This window comes from Cinclus cinclus, chromosome 6, assembly GCF_963662255.1.
Source record: "Cinclus cinclus chromosome 6, bCinCin1.1, whole genome shotgun sequence".
In the NCBI taxonomy this organism is placed as follows: Eukaryota; Metazoa; Chordata; class Aves; order Passeriformes; family Cinclidae; genus Cinclus; species Cinclus cinclus.
This window is the reverse complement of record NC_085051.1, coordinates 28,723,300-28,742,848: the sequence shown is the minus strand read 5'-3', so window position 1 is coordinate 28,742,848 and position 19,549 is coordinate 28,723,300. Positions and strand designations below refer to the sequence as shown.

The 19,549-nt window shown below is 47.6% G+C and overlaps 1 protein-coding gene across 7 annotated transcripts in view; it reads right to left on the bottom strand.

Annotated features, from left to right (window-relative positions):
* SLC8A3 (solute carrier family 8 member A3) overlaps positions 1–19,549 on the bottom strand; it is a 90,161-nt gene that overhangs the window by 14,483 nt on the left and 56,129 nt on the right. For 3 of the 7 annotated variants that reach the window (XM_062494348.1, XM_062494349.1, XM_062494352.1), the window contains exon 2: positions 5,588–5,691. In XM_062494348.1, the coding sequence (XP_062350332.1) occupies positions 5,588–5,691 (104 nt within the window). Of the gene's footprint in view, positions 1–5,585; positions 5,692–7,079; positions 7,192–19,549 lie in introns of all 7 variants that reach the window. The other 4 variants (XM_062494353.1, XM_062494347.1, XM_062494350.1 and 1 more) reach the window with 3 other exon arrangements.

Genomic DNA, 19,549 nt, shown 5'->3' with positions numbered 1-19,549 from the left:
CTAAAGACTCAGAGAAGCCACTGTGTAGATAAGAGGATCCTTGTTAAAGGCCTGGGATTTAGAGAGTGAGTTGAAATGAGGGAGGGGAGGATGAATTTTGAAGAGACTCTCAGTCACACAGCAGGGCAGTCACAGGATACCAAAGGCAAAGAGAACACACTGCCTCCACCCCTGCACACTCAAAGGTGACCAAAAAAGTGACCATACAAAACACAGGCTCAATTCCCCAAAGAGATAATGATCCTCCACCTTCCAGATGTAACTATCCACAGGCTCTGCTTCTAGATTTGCTCACTGAGGTGAGTAAACTGTTTCCCTAATAGATTGTGAAGAGATGTAAACATGGAGTTTTTTTTAGGCTAAACAAGGCAGAGATTTTGCAGCACTGGCCCGAATGCTATTATTGAAGTCAACAGCAAAGCTCTTGCAGACTCCAAGAAACTCCTCTCCATCAGGAGAATCAGCAGCATTCAGCCTCATCACAGAGCTGTGAGCAAATTATTAAACCTTGAGGGAATGAGGCAACAGAAATCTAACATTTTTTTTGCTATTCTCATCAGCTGATGAAGTGGATAAAGGAGAAATTTCTTACCATCTGTCCACACTTCAGAAAACTGCAGCACAAGTATCAATACAGCTTATCTTAAACAGGCATGGATCTTTGTACCAAGTCAAATAATTTCATCAATATTTTGATATAGATAACTTGATGGATCAATCCAAGCTGGGAATCCTTCCTTCTTTGCAGTTTAATCCTTCCTCTGCGACTCCCAGTCACATCCTCCCTCTGGGCACAAAGCTTTTCCATCAGAGGTGCTGACACTTGATTAGAAGGTGATGTGCTATGAGATTTGTTTGCACCAGTTGACTCTCTGCTGGGAGAGCTGAGAAGACTTCAGACAAAATCCTCCCAAGCCAGGGCATGCCAACCAGATGTTATCAGTGTTTGCCAGCCATCTGTACTCCTATTTCCAGCAAAGCAATATCTTGTGGGAGACATGCTTTCTGAAGCAAAACTTCGCATGAAGGTTGTCAGTCCCTTTTACGAAACATAACCCTAAAGATTCACCCTTCAAGCATCCTGAGGTTGAATCTTCCACCACTGTGCCATGAGTTGAATTCTCACAAGCTGATTCCCAGGAACCCTCATGTAACATATTTTTCCAAATGCCATTGGCACCATTATCTGCAATCAAGTGAAATCTTCCAAAGTGCCCACACTTGCCATTTAGACTCTATCAACACCAAGATTAGCCACAATTTAAGCAGAAGAGAAGCTTTATCCAGGGAACGCAAAGCAATTTTTTCTCCTGTAATCCAGGCTGTGGAAAAAGTGTGAAAGCTGATGTGTGCAGAAAGTATTACTTCAAAATCTTGCTGGGACAGCAGCAAAATCCACATCCTGAGTTGTGAGCTGACACGATAGCAGAGCTGCTATGAGAGCAATGGTTAAGCCAACAGACACCATCTCCTCATAAATGAAGAGACCCTTTTCCCTGCAGGAACCCTTTAAAAAGGTGCTGACAAAAGGATGCCCAGGAATGTGGTTCAGGGTGCAGGGAAGTTTCAAAGCCCTGCAGCACTCAGTAAACAGGGATTCAGTTTGCAAGACTTTGCATATGGAGGAAAGGTGAGACAACAAGCATTTGAAGATTAATTTCTTAGAAATTGAGAGGACAAAAGAAGTCAGGAAACCTGGGAAATGGCCAGGAGGATAGGGAAAAGCAACATTTACCACCCTTAGCCAAGCAAAGAGTGTGAGTCTCTCTCTTTGATTTCTTTTTACTCATTCACTTAAATATAACAAGCTTGCAGCAAGCAGCATCTTTGCCAGTGTTCTGTGCATCTGATATGCCACTACTGAGTCAGTACTGGTCGTCATCACAGGCCAGGCTGGCAAGTTACCAATCTCAGATCTGTTCTCATCTCTTTGAATTATTGGAGCACATCTAAAAAAAGAGCTGCTACAGTAAAACTACTTGATGTGAGTTGTTTGGATGATCACAGAGTCTTTGAAAAACTCCAGCTGCAGAAAGTGATTGGTGAAAAAGAACAGATAACCTGTGAGACAAAGTAGATATAGCATCTATGTAGCAGGAGTAAAATGGTCAGCTTTCTTTACAGCAAGGGTTAACTGAGTGTCCCAAGGCTCAAAGCAGCATGACTGACGTAACTAATGTAACTGGGGATGAAGAGTGAGGAGCAGTATCTGCAGATGACGCAAAATATTCCAGTTCAAAGCTGTATCAGTGGCTGTTCTGTGTTCTGCAAGCCCTGGTCGACCTGAAGACTGGCATTTGTGTTTGGACCACCACTTCAGAGTAGAGATAATTTTTCCTCCAGTGAGGTGCTAGCAGGTGCAGAGAGCAAGAGCAGTCAGATGAATTTCATGCTGAATTCTGGCCCTCACAGAGAACCTCCTGTGCCCTACAGCTCTGATCAGGGCCAAGGAGAAGTTTCCTTGACTGAAGGTCACTGCTTTGTACTGGTAGGTGTACAGGACAGCACAGACAGTAATGCAAATCAACCATGTGGTAGCAAGCTCTGTTCCCAGATGCCATCCTCCTCCACTGAATGTCTGTCAGGAACCACTGCCACTGAAGCCTGCAGCAGCGTGGGTACCCTCAGGGACAGCACACTGGGTCTGAATAGTACCAGGCTCCGGACCAAGTTCTGCATCCAAAAATAAACCACTCAAACTCTGCCCCAGGCTGGTTTGAAAAGCACATACTACTTCTCCCTGTCATCAGCTCTGCCATCACTTCAGGGAACATTTCACCCCTGATTTCATCACTGCCACCTAGTTTGTATCCCTAAGGTAAGCCAGGAGCTGCCCTCTGCATGGAGAGTTCCTGGGCCGGTGCAGACCCTTAGCACAAAGCTATGGTAGTGCAGGCACAACTGGCTGTCTCTGGCTCACCCGGACTGCAGATTACTTCCAAACATGACTGCCATTCATCTGAGGTGTCCAACACCACCCTGCTTCCAGAGGAGCCAGGAGAGGTTCTGAAGATGGTCTAAATAGCTGAGAGCATCAATACTCCTACAGCTCCTTAGGCACAGGCTCAGCGTGACACAGCTAAGTGAGGAGTAACAACAAAACGGGGACACACTGTCAAGAAAACCACACTTTTTGCAGCACTGGGAACAAACACATGAGTAGAGAAAACCCAGAGATAGTCTACCTCAAAAGCTACCAGGCCTGGGTCCCCCAGGGAGAGGCAGGAGCTGTGCTTTATCCTTGCCATGCAAGTCATGTGGGGGTACATCCATCCCCGCAGCAAAACCCAGCAAAGTCCCCGCTAGGTGACTGTGGTGTGGGATTGTCCCCGTCTGTGGGCACGGGGCAATGGCAGCACCTGCACGATGCTGGCAGGAACGCGTGTGCTGGAGTCAGCATGAGCATCCCTTCCCACGTGGCACGTCGCACAATGCCTGAGCATGTGCGAGCCTCGCGTGGCCCGGCTGCCTCCTCTCCGCCGGGAGCCAGCTGCTCATGCGTGAATTCTGTGAAAGCTGCTGGCCACAGCATCTGCTCTTGATCGCTCACAATGCTCTCCATGGGAAAGCCTCACGTAGCTCCTTATTCTTCATGCCAGGCACAAGGTAGGCTCATCAGAGATGCCGCAAAGTGCAGCACTACGGAGCTGGGGATCTTTCGAGATGTCCTGGATTTAGTGTAGCGACTATGCCACCTTGTGCCAGCAACATTTTTAAATGCAGCTTAATCTCCTGCCTCTTCGATTTTAAAACCATGGTGCTCTCACTCAGACTTTTCTGTAATGAGGCCAACCAGGGCCCTGCATCTCCTCCCTGGCAGGTTCCTTTACTTCCTCCAGGCAAAAGAGGGTCTGTTCGAGGGTGTGCCCTCACCTCCTGGCCTGCAGGCTCTGTGCTGCAGATCAGTTCAGGCCAGCTCTGACCTTTTTTCTGCCTGCTGCAATCAGACAATCACATTGACTAGAGCTAATATAGATGTAAATAAGAGATATATTATACAGCAAAATGGCTCTGTGGTCCTAGTAATAATGAGGACATTTTACCACTTCAGGAGCCATTTGGATTTTTTTCAAACACTTGTTCTTATTCAGCCAGGTGCAACATGACCTGTGTGGGAAAAAGAAATGCGGGACTTCATAAAAGCAGCCCATTTCTGATTCTATGTTCTGATTCTGCTCATTGTTTAGAAAAGGATGCAGGATTCGCAGAGAACAGACAGCTGAGAAAAAAATCCGCTGTGTTGCTCCAAGCTGACAAGTGCTTTACCCTCTAGGGCAATTGATTGCTGGGACATACTCCCATGGGATACAACAACGTTGATCACTGGTTCTGCTCAAGGGCAGTTGAACTTCAGTGAAAACTGAGGGCTTGTGCTTGACAAAGTGAAACCTGATATCCCTCATTGCCTGTGGGCTGCAGGAGGCAGTCTGACAGTATTAAAATTTAGGTTTACATTTTACAAGTCCACGGAAGCTATATGGTACTGAAATGCTAACATAGCCTGTGTCTGTCCTGAACATCCTATGGAGCAGTCTATGGGAGCTTGGACAGGCCACAGGGAAGCTGCTGTGCTGGTGAGGTAAGAATTAGAAGACATTTCAGCAAGAGAAAGTTGTGCTGTGCAGTGCATGGGCAGCAGGTGTCCCATCACCAACAGCAGCACCTGAGAGCAGAAATAAGCCTGTGGGGACACACATCTGGCTCTAGTCTGTAACAGGCACCCAGAAGTAGATTTGAATTCCCTTTTGTAAAGTGCCTCTGCTTAAATCTTGGCCCTCCCAGGCCACTCCAAAGCCAGTGAAGCCAGTGGCAAGACTCAGTGAGAAAGGGGTCAAACACATGTAAGACGAGGACAAAGATAGATATAGGCAAGACACAACCATAAGTCTGGGTTTATTCCACCAATGAATCCTGGTCTGCTGGGAGATCCTGGGTCTCACTGCTGATGAAGTAGGACCTCAGTAGAGCTTCACACCCTCTGCATGACAGACTGTGATGTCTGTGACACATTAAAGGGGTTTTCAAATGGAAGACATGAAGAACCATTTAAAAAAAAAAAGCAAGCCAAGTTACTTTCTGTCTTATCCTATGGACTTTTCACTGCACTTCATAAGGACCCAAGAGCACCAAAGCAGTGCCACTGGAGGCAACAACAGAGGGAAGGACAGGGGGAGTACAGGAGGAGCTGAAAGGGGCAGCCATGCATTACACCCTTCTCTTGCCTTTTGCATTCCCCAAGGTCCTGGCAAAGAAGCAGGAGCAGGGAGAACAGCAAAGGTGTGCTCAGAACGAAAAACAGATCAAGACAAGGAAATCCAATCAAAATAACACAGCCTCTGAGACTCAAGCATTGCACAAAAGGAGGATCTGAAGTAAGCTAGGCTCTTAAAGGCAGAGATGACACCAAAACAGGGTAAGAGCAAGAATACAGGAGGGCAAAGAGTAAAAGTCAAACCCTCTACAGGAGGAGGAGAAAAGGAGGAAGGGTAAGGAGGAGAAAGGTTATATTTTCTAGATTTGGGGTTTGGTTACTTGATTCTGATTTTTTCTTTTTTGCATTTTTTTTTTTTCATAGAGGATCTCACACCTGATATTCCACGTTCCATCCATTGCGGTTCACCAAGGGCAATGAAGAAATTCTCCTGCCTTTCGTATTCCTCCTCATCTACTATCTTAACCCTTATGGTCTTCCTGTAGGGACAACAAGAGAGACAACCGTGTACAGCGGGTCAGCTGGCTGGAGGCGAGGCGGCAGCAGCGGCAGCGGCGGTGGCAGCGCGGGCTCCTGGCACGCAGCCCCTTCCCGCCGGGGCGGTGTGCGTTGGCACGCCTGTCGGACACAGCATCCTCGCAGTGGGTCCTTCGGAGCGGGGGTGTTAGGGGCAGAGGGGGCTGGCAAGGGAGTGAGGAGGGAGGGAAAAGTGGGAGGAGGACCTTGCTGATGGTTAGTGGAAGGCGACTTCTGCAGCGCATTTTTTTTCAGTGTCAGATGGTAATGGAAAGGGTATCTGTTGCCTCAAAAGCACCAGGGACCACCACCCTCAGCCACCCACTGCATTTTAGCTGGAAGACCAATTTCTTCTTACCATTAATAATAAATACATTAATAATACCCTCACAATTAATAAATGTGCAAGGACTCTAGGCTGGGAACCTGAGGAGAAGAGAGAGACACGTTCCCCAGCAGGGTGAGGTAGGTCTCTGCCAGTGGCTACAGCCCCACAAGCTGGTAAGCAGGCTGATGGTTCTAACTCCCATTTTTAAAATGGCACATCTTATTGCTTTTTTTCCTTGATAGTATCTACCTCATCCTCCTGTCCTGCTCCTCAAATGAGGATGCAGTCTTCCCAGGGGATGGACAGCTTTGCTGGGACCTCACAGGAGACACAATGGGACGATGCCTCCAAGGCTCAAAAGGAAATGCCCTGGGCACTGGAGCAGGTCTAGCCTCTTCCCCCTGAGGCCAGCTCATCTGGCTCCCTCCAGTAACCCTGCAAAGCACACAGCTGCTGTAAGCCTCCAGGCAAACCAAAGTGGGCACTAACTCTTCCTTGCCCTCAGCTCCTGCTCCCAGAGTTGCTCTGTGACAACCAGATCAGGGGTCGCACAGCCTTTGCCCACTGCTTCTCAGAAGTCACAGAGCTGCTTGTCTGCCAGGTCTTGATTCCTGTGCTTTTCTAACATGGGTTTGACTGGAATAATCCATAGATCAGGGCTGGGCAATGATCTCCTGAGATGCTGGATATGTTTCTAGCCAGCATCTTCCCACTGACACTACAAAATTTGCTTGGGCCCTCCAGTGGGGGTGGCAGAATGTCCCTCTCAAGTCACCAGAGAAATATGGACAAGCAGGACTGTTCTCCATCCTTCTCTCTCTCTCCCCCTCACCACTTTGCCTCTCAGCAGCCCCAGCACCACTCCCCATGCCACCCCATGGGTACCATGTGACACAGTGTGTGCGCACAGCAGTGTTTAGGGCAGAGCAGTTGGAGACAGAGAGACATCAGAGGAAGAGAAAAGGAGGGAGGAGATGGAAGAGAGGAGGAAAGAACGTTAATGTTAGTCTGCAGGGCCAGTACTACACCTTTCTGTAAACTCATATCCACCATGCGGGGGCTCATCAGCTCAATGAAGAAATTCTTGGTTTTTTCATACTCCTCATCATCAATTACCTTGATGTGAACTGTTTTGCTGTGGACGGAAAAATAATAAGGGTCATAAAGGGGAGAGGGGAACAGAGAAGCAAAAGTCAAGGAAGGATGGAGTTAAATGGGTACATTAGAGAGTCAAAGTTTTCTCACCCACTGAACAAACTCAACATGGCCCTTTGAGGAAGGCTAAAGCCCCCCTTCCACAACTGGCCAATCTTCTGTTTAACCAAAAGGCAGAATGGCAGGCCAAACTACAAAGTGAAGTTACACAAAAACAATCCCCCAGCAAACTGGCTCAGGGTTCAGCCTGTGGGCAGTGAGGTCTGATGGCCAGCAGAGAAGCAGGCTTCCCTCACCCTGTTACCCCTGTGCACACACACACACTCACACACAACAGCAGCCACACAAGCACCCACACCCTGCTGGCACCATGCTGCTGCCTCAGCTTCATTGGCCTGCTCTAAGAAGTGCTGGCTGCTGGAGCAGCTGGGCAGCAGATCCTATGTCTCTCCTTTAGCAAATTTCTTACAAGTTCCTGTACTCTTTTGTAGGAAAAGAAGAGCTCACGTGCCGTGGTTTCCTTCACAGCAAATACATGTCGTATGTAGAGGTTACTCTCCCACAACTTTCACATCAAAAGAGAACCAAAAAAAACCCCATGTCAAACACTCTGCCAAGCCACTGCCTTCTTTCAGCCTGGCTGAACTGACTGTTGCAAGCTCAAAATGACCCCTGCACTTTCCTCATTCTCCCAGTGGCTGCAAAGGTTCATGCAATCCCATCCCTCGCTCACGGCTGAAGAGATTGGTGATTTGATTCCAAACTGGTAACACCCTCTTAAATACAACATTGTCTGCATGTGTAACTCCTCAAAATTACATCTGCTTGCCATCTTGGGGCTCCTGGACTTCTAGTTGACCCCAATCCCAAGCTGGAAGGAACTGCAGTTTTTAAACCAGAAGTCAGTTCCACATAAAAAGTGTTTCCTTACGTCAAAACAAGTCCCCCAAGAGCAACCAGACAAGTTGCCCCTCCTGCCAGTGAAAGATCCCCTGCTTCCCACAGCTCTGTACCCACACATGGCCCTGCAGCAACAGCCTCCTCTTCCTGCCCAGCCTCAGCTGTCAGATCAGGCCCAGGTGCACGTTGTGCACAATCAGTCTTGACTGGCAATAGAAAGGAAGAGTAGAGCAGAACTGGCAATCGCAATCACTGGCAATCTGGAAAGATAGACCCAAATTCAAATCTCTATGTGCCTCAGCCTGTAGCCTTTGGCATTAAATATACCCTGTTATTTGATCTCATAGTGCTTCAGAGAACAAGCAGTCCAAGCCCTGCACCCTGGGGATGCTGTGACCCCACCCTGGGGATGCTGCCATGGCCAGCAGCCTCTAGAAAATCACCATTTCAGCACAGAATAGGAGAATCATCACTACAGCTTGCATTCCTATTGATATCATTAATGACCACAAAATTATTTGGTCATCCTACAACTTGACCCTCAAGCTGTAATTGCTCCTGCACTCTAGCTGTGGAAATCCCATTTTCCCTGTGCTGACTCTGGTCTTGATTTTGGTCCCAACCCTTCTCTTTCAAATGACAGCACAGGGGTAGGAGTCGAGTTTGGACAACATCTGCCTATCCATCAGTGCAGGAAAATGTAAGAAAAAATCACCTCCAATTCTTCTTTCTGAGCTAAATCAGCTTTATTTTTGCCAGTGCCTGCTCTACCCACAGCCTGCATCGATGCCAGCAAGCCTTCTTCCCCTTCTCTAGACTACTTCAATCTCTACTAATCCAGCCTGAAAGATTTTAAAAGGTGTATCTCTGGTGTAAATATTGCTGCTCTGCTAAGACTTCATCATGATGATTTTTTGTTGGATTTTTGTTGGAGATGTTGAATTTGGCTTTTGAACCAGATGCTATCTGGACCCCTGATACTTTGCAAAGCTTATTCAATTTGCTGAGTTAAACCTACAGCTGATTCATAGCTCTGATCTTTTCCTTGCTCATTACAACAAAACAGAAGGTGGGATTTTCAAAAGCAGACAATGTTTCCTGGCTTTTAAAAATCCTTTTTTAAGGATTTCAAACCATAAGTATCACTGCTTATGGTTTTCCATTCTAGGAGCTTCAAACTTGGAAAAAACATCACAGATCCTGTTTCCTGGGGATCAACTTACATACTGCAAAAAAGCTATTCTAAGGCTCTGTACAGCTAATATTATGCATGCAAACCATCCTTCTTTCCTTCCTTCCTTCCTTCCTTCCTTCCTTCCTTCCTTCCTTCCTTCCTTCCTTCCTTCCTTCCTTCCTTCCTTCCTTCCTTCCTTCCTTCCTCCCCCCACTCCCTTCCTTCCTCCCTCCCTATATGCCTAATCAAGTAGTTCCACAGTGCCAAGATTTCCTTAGAGTAGTCCTTGTTTTATGTAAAAAAAGCAGTTCGAGAAAGAAGAGTTGCTGGAGATCCCTAGAGGCTAGCATTGCAAAGTGCTGTCTTGGCAAAAGCAGGTCCCCTAGAGTCAGGAACACAAACCTTCTGGGCTCCTAGACCAGCTCAGCTCTGCTGCAAACTTGACCATTACCACACACTCAAGCATCAAGTGGCTTTTCCAAAAAGAGAGTCTGAATTTGGTGACTAGTCCAGTAACTTCCTGGTTTCCTCCTTCGCTACAAGCTTTTAAGGAGGAAAGAACCTTTTACCCAGCTCTGAAACAACAGGAGAAGGAGAGATCAAAGCATCAGGCCAAAGCCACAGGTGCCCTGCATGGACACAGGCTTGGCCTTGCACCCCCTCTCCCCATCTGACTGAATCCAAGGAAGTGGTGCCTGACCTCTCCAGCTTTGCTGAGAGGTGGTGAGTGTCCAGCAGGTCCTCCGTCCTTGGGGACATGGCAGGAGCCTTGAGGTGATACTCGAGGGACCCAAGTGGGGTGGGATGAGGGTGATGGGAACCAAACTGCAGCCACTGCCAGGTTTGGCTCCAGAGTCAGTGTGTTGCCAGACCTCCCTGTGCAAGGAGGAAAAGAGCAGGGCCGAAATTGGCCAGGACCGTGCAGTGACACGGGGAGGTGGGCGAGGGCTCACTGACCCAGTGCCACACAATGGGGACCAGTTAACCTTTCCCTGGGATTTTGTGGTAGAGGGAAGAGCAGCATCCCTGCTCCCGGGCTGCTCTCTGCAGCTTGCACAGATGAGGGCACAGCTCTAGGTTTGCTCCCTTGAGGGGAAGTGCCCTTCTCTTGGCTGGCTGCTCCCGTGACTGTCACCACAGAAAGAACAGTGCTGATGGAGGGGAGTTGTGGTGGCCCACCAGGCCATCCCTCCCAGTCCACTGTGGCTGGTGGGGGCTGCCCTTTCCCCCACTCTGCAGCTTCCCTACCTCTGTGAGCATTTCGCTCATCTCCAGGCCTATGAAAGCAGCCATAAATACAGCTGTGTCCTAAGCTGTCATAAACTGTCTGGAGGCCAAAACACAGATTTCTCCCACACAGTCTCATCTCTCACCTACAGCCACACTGAGAGCTGCCTCCTCAGAAGGCATGAAGAGTGGAGGAGATGGATGAAGAGAAGGGCTGGAGTGTAACATTGCCCCGGGAAGACATCACGTTAATGTGAGAGATGTGACAGAAGGACACCGAGAGGCAGAGAGCATGTGGGAGCGGGAGGCCTGGGAACATTTTGCTGCAAGAACATCATGACAGCTTCTTGAAATTAATGGAGGCAGAGGCGGGCACGAGAGGGGCTGGCCGTGCAGCAGCCCTGATGGGCATGCTCACCACCATGGGAAGCAAGGAATCTGAAGCCCACCTTGCCCCGCCGAGCAGCTTTTGTTCCCCAGCCTCTGGCCACTTCACATGGGGAAAGGAGGACACTTTTTAGCCTTCCCCATTGTCTCTGACAGTTTGACTGGGGCCAACACACACCTCAGACATCTTAAAAGCAGAGAACAACAGAGACCATCCAAATGCCTCTCCTGGCAGCAAGGAGCTACTCTGCAAAACACAAAGCCCTACTGCCAGTACCGAGCCACAGCACAGTCCAATCTCAACACGTGCATGAGGACCATGATGGGAAGGGCTCTTTAATTCAGGGCTCAGTGCAGCTTTCAGCAGACTGAGCAACGCTTTCAATTTGGCCTGTGACACAGCAGGGTGAGCCAAAAGCCAGCACTCCCAGGGAACTCCTGGCCATACAGAAGTCAGGATAGCTGCTCACTTGCTTCTTTCCTCTGAGGTCATTGCAAGCTGCCACCTAACAGCCTTCAGATGAATGCAGTCCAGGCTCTGCTTTCAACATACACTTAGAAACAACCACTGGTTTTAAAAGTCAGGGATAGAAAAGCTCCTCTGGGGAGCAACATTAAGAATGAGATTTTCCTGAGTAAGCAACAGAAGATGAAATTAATAGACATCGATCTTCTCCTAAAGGACTTTGTGCACATGATGATGCTAAATTCCCCATCTGGGAAGTACAGAGGATAATCTATAAAATAATTTTATTTGACAACATGTCCACTTCCAACACATAAGGCAACAACTGAACAATTATTTGATTAATGTGCTAGAAAATACTGAGTATCTCTTTGTGTGGACACTCTCATTTGCAGGAATTATTGCTGAGAAGGTTAAGAGCATGTGTCTGTGTGGGTCTGTGTGACTTTGGAATGTGAAACAACTCTAAAAACAATGCAAGTCAGGAGATGTCACACAGTGTATACCACTGAAACAGGCAGGGCTGTGCAAGGGCACAGTTTGGAGTTCCTGGTGCAATGCTATTAGCCAGGATGAAAAGCAGCCAGGACAGCAAGGTAAATATCCCTGTGACAGTACCAGATGTACCAGGAGATGTTCAGTAACTCATTAATGTGAATCATTAGTACATACACCTTGGGTCAAGCCTTTATGTTTTTGACACATCTTGATATATCCAAATCCTCATCTGATTTGCTGTGGGTGCAGGTCCCTGCAGCATGAAGTTTAAAGCATGTGGTACCAGTCTGACTGCTGCCCAGAGCTCTGCACTGGTTTGGGATTTCACTGTGAAGCTACAGATAGGGCCCAGCTACTATGCCAGAAGACCTCATAGAACAGTCAAAGAATCATAGAATACTCTGAGTTGGAAGGGACCTACCAGGCTCATCAAGTCCAACTCTTGGCCCTCACACCCTGTGCCTGAGAGCATTGTCCAAATGCTTCTTGAACTCTGTCGGGCTTGATGCTGTACCGCTTCCCTAGGGAACCTGTTCCAGTGCCCAGCTGCCCTTTGGGTGAAAAAAACCTTCTCCTGATATCCAACCTAAACCTCCCCAGTTTTTCCCTCAAGTCCTGCCACTGATCACAAGAGTGAAGAGATCAGTACCCAGCACTTGCCCTCACAAGGATGCTGGAGACCACAATGAGGTCTCCCCTCAGTCTCCTGCAGGCTGAGCAGACCAAGTGACCTCAGCCACTCCTCACTTGGCTTCCCCTCCAGACCCTTCCCCATCCTCATGGCCCTCCCTCAGACACTCTCTAACTGCTTAGCACCTTTTTTATATTGTGGTGCTCAAAACTGCACACAGAACTTGAGGTGAGGCCACCAAGTAGAGCAGAGCAGGACAGTTGCCTGCTTTGACTAGCTGGCAATGCTGCATGCTTGAGGCAAACCAGAAGGGATTAAATGAGGTTATAAATAGTGGGGATCTGTCTTTGCCCAATTCACTAGGAGGTGGATATTTAACACGGCAATGTGACAGTACTCACAGGAAAGGTGAAGAAGCCAGCAAAAGCCTGATTTGATGCCCATGGTCATATGAAGTTGTGTATCAATGGGCCAGAGTAACAAATTGAGCAATTTTGAAGCAATGAATTATGCTGTCACATATGCAGAAAAAGACAGAAAGTGTTTGAAGGGCAGAATCATTAAATCCAAAAAGCAGATTCACTAAACTCACCAAGGAGATGCTTAATTTCAAGAGAAAATCATGGCAATTTAAGAACCAATCCAGATTATGACCAAGACAGGCACTACTTGCTTCACACTTCTAATGTGGAAGATGCTACAGTGACTCAACCAGAAAGAAGGTGAGGGAAGAGAGCAGAAAGAGCTTGAAGTGATGGTGGAAGTATCACTTGTTCATATGAGTATCAACTTAATCTGGCTTCATCTGATGTGGTTCCCATTTAGAGGAGCTGTGCACTTCTGTAGGGCACCTCCCCTTCCTTGCTAAACTCTACTTAGGTCATGAAGGAATTAAAAGACCTCAGAAAACACACCTGCAAACAACTATCATCCTGCCTCTAGGCAGAGCCATTCCCACCAAGCTATTCCTGACAAGTAGGTGGTGCCCAACTGCTTTCTAAAAGCCACATTATCAAGGTGATTTCCTGGATGATCTTTCCCCATATTTCCACTCTTTACTCTTAGAAAGTCCTTTGTAATGTCCACCCAGACTGACAAGGCAGGAGGGGGAAGAAGCCTTCAGCACTGCCCCCTGGAGAGGTTCCTTGCGTCCCTGCGGTTCCACACAGGCAAAGTCTGAGACTGGCCCAGGAGACCCAGAGCCCTTCTGCAAGCCTCCATCCCTGCCACACATGCAGCACATGAGGGATCTCTGCTCCACTCCTGCAAGGGCCAGGGCCAGAAACATCCAGCTCTGCTACAGGACCTCACAGGCAGGGGGAAAAGGTTCACTGGAGAAGACACCACGCAAGAAGTAGCTGTACCTAAGGTGGAGACAATGACCCCAGTCCACAGCTTGTGTGACCCTTCATGCCCACCCTTGGGACTGTGTGGGACAATGTGCAGGACCACCAGGAGCTCACCAGCAGGGCTCTGCCTGGCTAGCTGGTAGCAGTGTAGTTTGTTCACATCGTGCCAGATCTCCTAGGGCGTAAAGGAGGCAATATTGACACAGAAGCATCTTCCCTTTGTGTATTCCTCACGTAATCTTGGCTAATTAGTAAATTGGCTCATGCTTCAATTAGAACTATTGAAAATGCTTTAGTAGCTGACACATGATAATTAAAGGGACATAGCCAAGACTAAGAGCTGCATTTAGCCTTCACTTGTATAAGAAAACTTTGAAGGGTTACCAGTACAGTAAAAGACTTACAGTGCCAGTTATTTTTAAAAAAAAATACAAATTAAAAAAAATAGAATAACAAATTGCCTGTTATGGTTTCTCCATTCCACATGACAACACTGAAGGGGGTTCTTTGTCTTTCTGGTCATCTTAATTTTTCAACTTGTGCCTGTTTTGTGCACAGCAGCCCAGCCCTCGCTTCTCACTTCCACCTAAGACTGCCAAGAGACATGAAATGCTGCCAAATTCACATGACAATGTTTCACACTTACTTTGTACCAGTGCAAATAACTGTACCAGTAATGAGAAATCAGAGCTGCTAAGTTGCAAGTGAGCCCATGAAGCACTTCCATGCCATGCAAAAAAATCCTGAAGTGCCTAATATGCTATTCAGGGCAACCCAAGAGATGTGGTATATCCATGTATCAGCCATGGGAATCACCACTGGAGCTAGTGAATGGCAAATTCACTCCACTCTTAAGTCTCACACTCAACTTGGAAGCCCTGAAGCATCAAAAAATACTCCATGAGCTTCCATAATGCAGTCAGCCCTGCCAGACAAGATATACAAAGCACTCTATATTTCACCTTGTTCAAACATGATAAAATGCTCTAATATACATAGTTCTTCAAGGAAAGATGCCACAGTTTACTTTTAAGAATTTCTGCATAAAAGGGAAAATCAGAGTTTGTTAAACCCCCTTCTCTCAGCTGAGTCCATGTTGCTGACTAGCTGAGCTATTTAAGTTAGGTTGTAACAGCCCAGCTCCACAGGTTTTATTTTCCTTATTCAGTTTAATGAAGCTACTTGGGTTTGAAAATTGAAGCTGTGTGTACAGACACATGCGTGTCCTTGTCTGGCCTGCTCCAAGTCAGCTTCTTCTTGCTGACACTATGAGACTTGATTTTCATGGCCAGGGGAGAGCAGACCAAATTTCAACAGCCTGTGGAGCTATTTGTTGAGGTCTGTACAATAAGTACATGTCTTGTACAAGCAATAATTCAACTTGGCAGCCCATGAAACCAGACAGTTGAGGTGGGTATCAGCCTGGTGTAGGTGCAAAGCAGAGCCAGGGCCCTGGGCACAGATATTTGTCTCCTCCCTACCTTGGGCAGGCTCCCAGGGGAACAGCTTCACTGACGAGATTCTGTATCTTTTTTCTCTTAAAAAGGAATTTCAGAAGGAGCAAAACTTCAACCACAACCATACTGTGGGGAGGGGAGGAAAGAAGGAAGGAATGAAGGGACAGATGGAGGGAAGGATGGAAGCAGGAAGGGAGGAAGAGAAGAACAGGAAGGAAGGCAGGAAGGAAGCAAGGACATTAATTCCTTACTAAAAGTCTTTGAATTTTACTGTTTCCAACTGAGTTTGATGCACCACAATAAACACCTATGATATCAAATGCATCATGGGTATCAGTGGCAAAACAAAACAAAAAACCAAACTAAAACAAAACAAAACAAAACAAAAGTAAGTACTAGAGATCTTTTGTTTGCTCTAGAGAATGGCTCCAAAGCTTGACAGGGTGCAGGACTGGGAGCGCCCTGGTCAGGACAGGGTAGACTGGACTACCTCATAGCCTCTTAAAATGTCCTGAGCAAACACAAAATAGGGATTCAGCTGGAAGTGACCCCCTGTCCCACCACAGTGCTCCTGAATTCCACCTGCAAGACAGACACTTGTCATTGGCTGGTTTTGGTAGAGCAGTGCTTCAAGCTGTCGCCCCTGGTTTTAGACTTTTTGCTGAAGGCATTTAGATTTGGAAGCTATATTTAGATGTCTTCTCTATTCTTCAGCAACAGAGTTGCCATGGAGATACGGGTGAGGATGAGAAGGTGGGGACAGAGGGGGAGAGGAAGTTGAGGAATGAGAAATACGAGATTCAAAACAACCCTCACCAGCCTGGGAAGACTTTAAATTCCTCCTAGGGCAAAAACCTGCTAGAGCTTGTTAGCTGAAATGAGCCCCTGGCATTGCCTGATGGTGTGAACCTGCCATGCATTGCTCAATGCTTTGTCATGGCAGGTTTGAAGAGAGACAAGGAGCCGGCTTTCAAGCACTGCTCCTTTGGGAGACTCTGGCCCCCTTGACCTGAGCTTGCCAAAAACAGAACTCTGGAAGCTCCATGAATGTCTTTCTGCTGCCATGCTGCTTCACTGACTCCATAGCTGGTCAGCTCCTGCCATAGCTGGGGTGGCTTTGTCTCTGCTGCCAACAGTAGAGGTGGACAGGGAGCTGCAGCTGGGGACAGAGCTGCTCAAATCTATCCAGACACATGGGCAGGGACATGCTTCCACAGTGGGGAGAAACAACACAGCACAGGAGCCAGGCTGTGGTGGGAGTGAAGGTGGACTACAGACAGGGGTTACAGGTCCTTGATCTCTGCCTGCCAGGCACATCCACATTCCCTGGGCTGACACCAGCTGCAGGCACAGATAGATGTGCAGATTCATACCTACTACCTACAACATTGCTCTTCCCAGCAGAGACAACATAGGTGAGACTAAGGCCTCCTCCTAAAACAGCTGTTCAAGATCACTGTTCTACAATTACTACACTGCCGACGTCCAGGTGTTAGAAAGATAAATTCCTTGTTGATAAAATTTCCTTGTTAAAAAGTTTAGAGCTTGACATGCTTCAGTGATCTCAGACCTAGGGGGAGGCTAACAAAGCTTGAGGAGAAGCATGTACTACTGATAGTGGACACAAAGAATGCAGGATTTCCAGGCCACAAGGACATTTGGCAGGAATCCCAAGATAAGGAAGAAACTAATAAACCCAATGCAGCAACAGTGCTGAAATTGGTTCTGACTGGGCAAAAGGTCACTTCAACAAGAGGAGATTGTGACCATCACTCATGAAGTACTGACTAAGAAACTGATGGACTCAAAAGAAGACTGAGCATGTGGACTAATTAGCATGAGAAGGGATGAAAAGCTGGTAGAAAAGAAGACCGAAATAATTTAACCAATAGACGACAGAATACTAATTAATAAGAACACTACGGAACTTGGAGACAATGAAAATTAATGCCTTTGCTTGCTAAAACGTACAAATAGTGAAAAATTTTGAAAGTCTGTGTGCTAACTTCGTGGATTTGTCACCCAGTGCGCATTTCTGCACAGAACTGTAAATCAGTCAAATACCTCGACTCTGTGCGTGGATCAGCCTCTTGCATACCAGGTGAAAGAACCTGTTTTGGGACGACACTGGCAATGAAATTCAGTTTTTCGAGAAAGGTCAGGGTAGTACCCCCACTTCCCAGCACGGAAGCTGGCTTATCTCAACACCCCACTCTTTTCTGGCTTCTGCATGTGACAGCATCTCCAGATTTCAGTGCTCAAAGCACATCAAAAAGGGTGGAGAGCAAAGCCAACTTCCCCATCACAAACGCCTCCGGATACCAGCCTTGCAGGTCCCTCTGTCCCCTCCCTCACCCTGCTCTTCCCACACACCCACGCAGACAGTGCTTTCAGCTCTGCAGGACAGCACTCAACCCAGCACTGGAGTTGCACTACCTCCAAAGCAGCAAGGCAGCAATCTGTAGGAAATTAATGAGCTGCAAACAACGCTGTGCAGCTGCCAGCCTGAAACAAGCCCGCTCTGCACACTGCAGATACAATTATTATATATGAACAAAAGGAGCTGTAGCCGGAGCCGGGGTGCTTTGGCTCCAGTCACAGGCTTCTTGTGACGAAGATAAGGGGCAGCACAATGAATTGCCACAGCCAAATCAAAGTCGCATATCCAATCATTTACATAGAGCCAAGATACTGCATCTTTATCCAAGTCTCTGTGCATTTGATGGGACTCACAGCTCCCTTCTGTAGCACTGAAAATAGGGCAAAGTTACACCATTTCATTTTGCTCTTTGGGGCTGTTTTCTTTCTGTTTCTTACAGAATAAAAACACACTGGGAAAACCAAACAGGACCATTTTCTGTTCATGCCTTGGGAGAAGCTGAAGATTCCCAGAAGAAGGCCAGCCTTGCTGGGCTTTTACTTTCAGAATCCAGAGCATGGCACCATTAAAAAACCACCTCCTTATTAATAAACTGAACAAAATTCACATCATCAGCCAGCTTTTCAGTGAACCAGAGTGACTCAGAAGGGTTAAATATGGGAGCAGTGCAACCCTCAAGCCTTGATTAATGACCCAGCTTCAGTTCACGGAGAGATGGACTGCTGCACTGCCTCCCTGCCTTGCCACAACCTGGCTCAGCCACACAGGGCAGTGCTGCACACTGGCAGGACCCCATCAAATGGACCAAGCGCACCACAGCCTGCACAGCACTCACCCACCCATGCAGGTCTCCTATGGATTCATAGAAGCAGAGAATGGCCTGGGTTGGAGGCCACCTTAAGGATCATCTAGTTCCAACCTTCCTGCTGTGGACAGGGACACCTTTCACTAGACCTGGTTGCTCAGAGCTCCACTCTGGCCTTGAACATCTCCATGTATGGGGCATCCACAAGTTCTCTGGGCAACCTGTTCCACTGCCTTACCACCATCATAACAAAGAACTTCATCCTAATATCTAATCTAAATCTATTCTTTCAGTTTGAATCCATTCGCCCTTGTCCTGGCTCTACATGCTCTTGTAAAAAGTCCTTCTCATCTTTCTTATAGGGTCCCCTCAGGTACTGGTACTGGAAGGCCACCATTAGGTCACCCCAAGCCTTCTCTTTTTCACTATGAACAACCCCAGTTCTCTCAGCCTTTCCTCACAGCAGAGGTGCTCAAATCCTCTCATCATCTTGGTGGCCTCCTCTGGAGTCACTGCAGCAGGTCCATGTCCTTCCTGTGCTGGCACCCCAGAGCTGGGGGCAGCACTGCAGGTGGGGTCTCACAGAGCAGAGCAGAGGGACAGAATCCCCTCCCTGGCCCTGCTGCCCACGCTGCTTTGGATGCAGCCCAGGACACCCTTGGCTCTCTGGGCTGGGAGTGCACACTGCCTCTCATGCACCAGCTCCACTCAGTCCTCAGCTGGGCCGCTCTCAATCTTCTTTTTGGCTAAGCTAATGACCGGCATGAGAGACAGCTTAAACTCCTCCTGGGGGTCCCTGGCTGACAAGCAAGAATCTCCTCCTGTCTTCTCTACCTTGTGGCAAGAGTTAGCACCAAGGCCCTTCACCCATCCTAAAAATTTAGTCTACCCTCATTCCAACATGCCTCTCAACTCTTGTTCCTGTTCTTGCTGTCTAAGCCCTCCCACTACAACACTTTCAACACCTCAGACCATAATGAATTATACTCTGTCTTCTCCCAAGTTTTGATAACACCACTGAACAATTGTATGACTTGACTGGTGCTGTCAATGACCAGCCACAA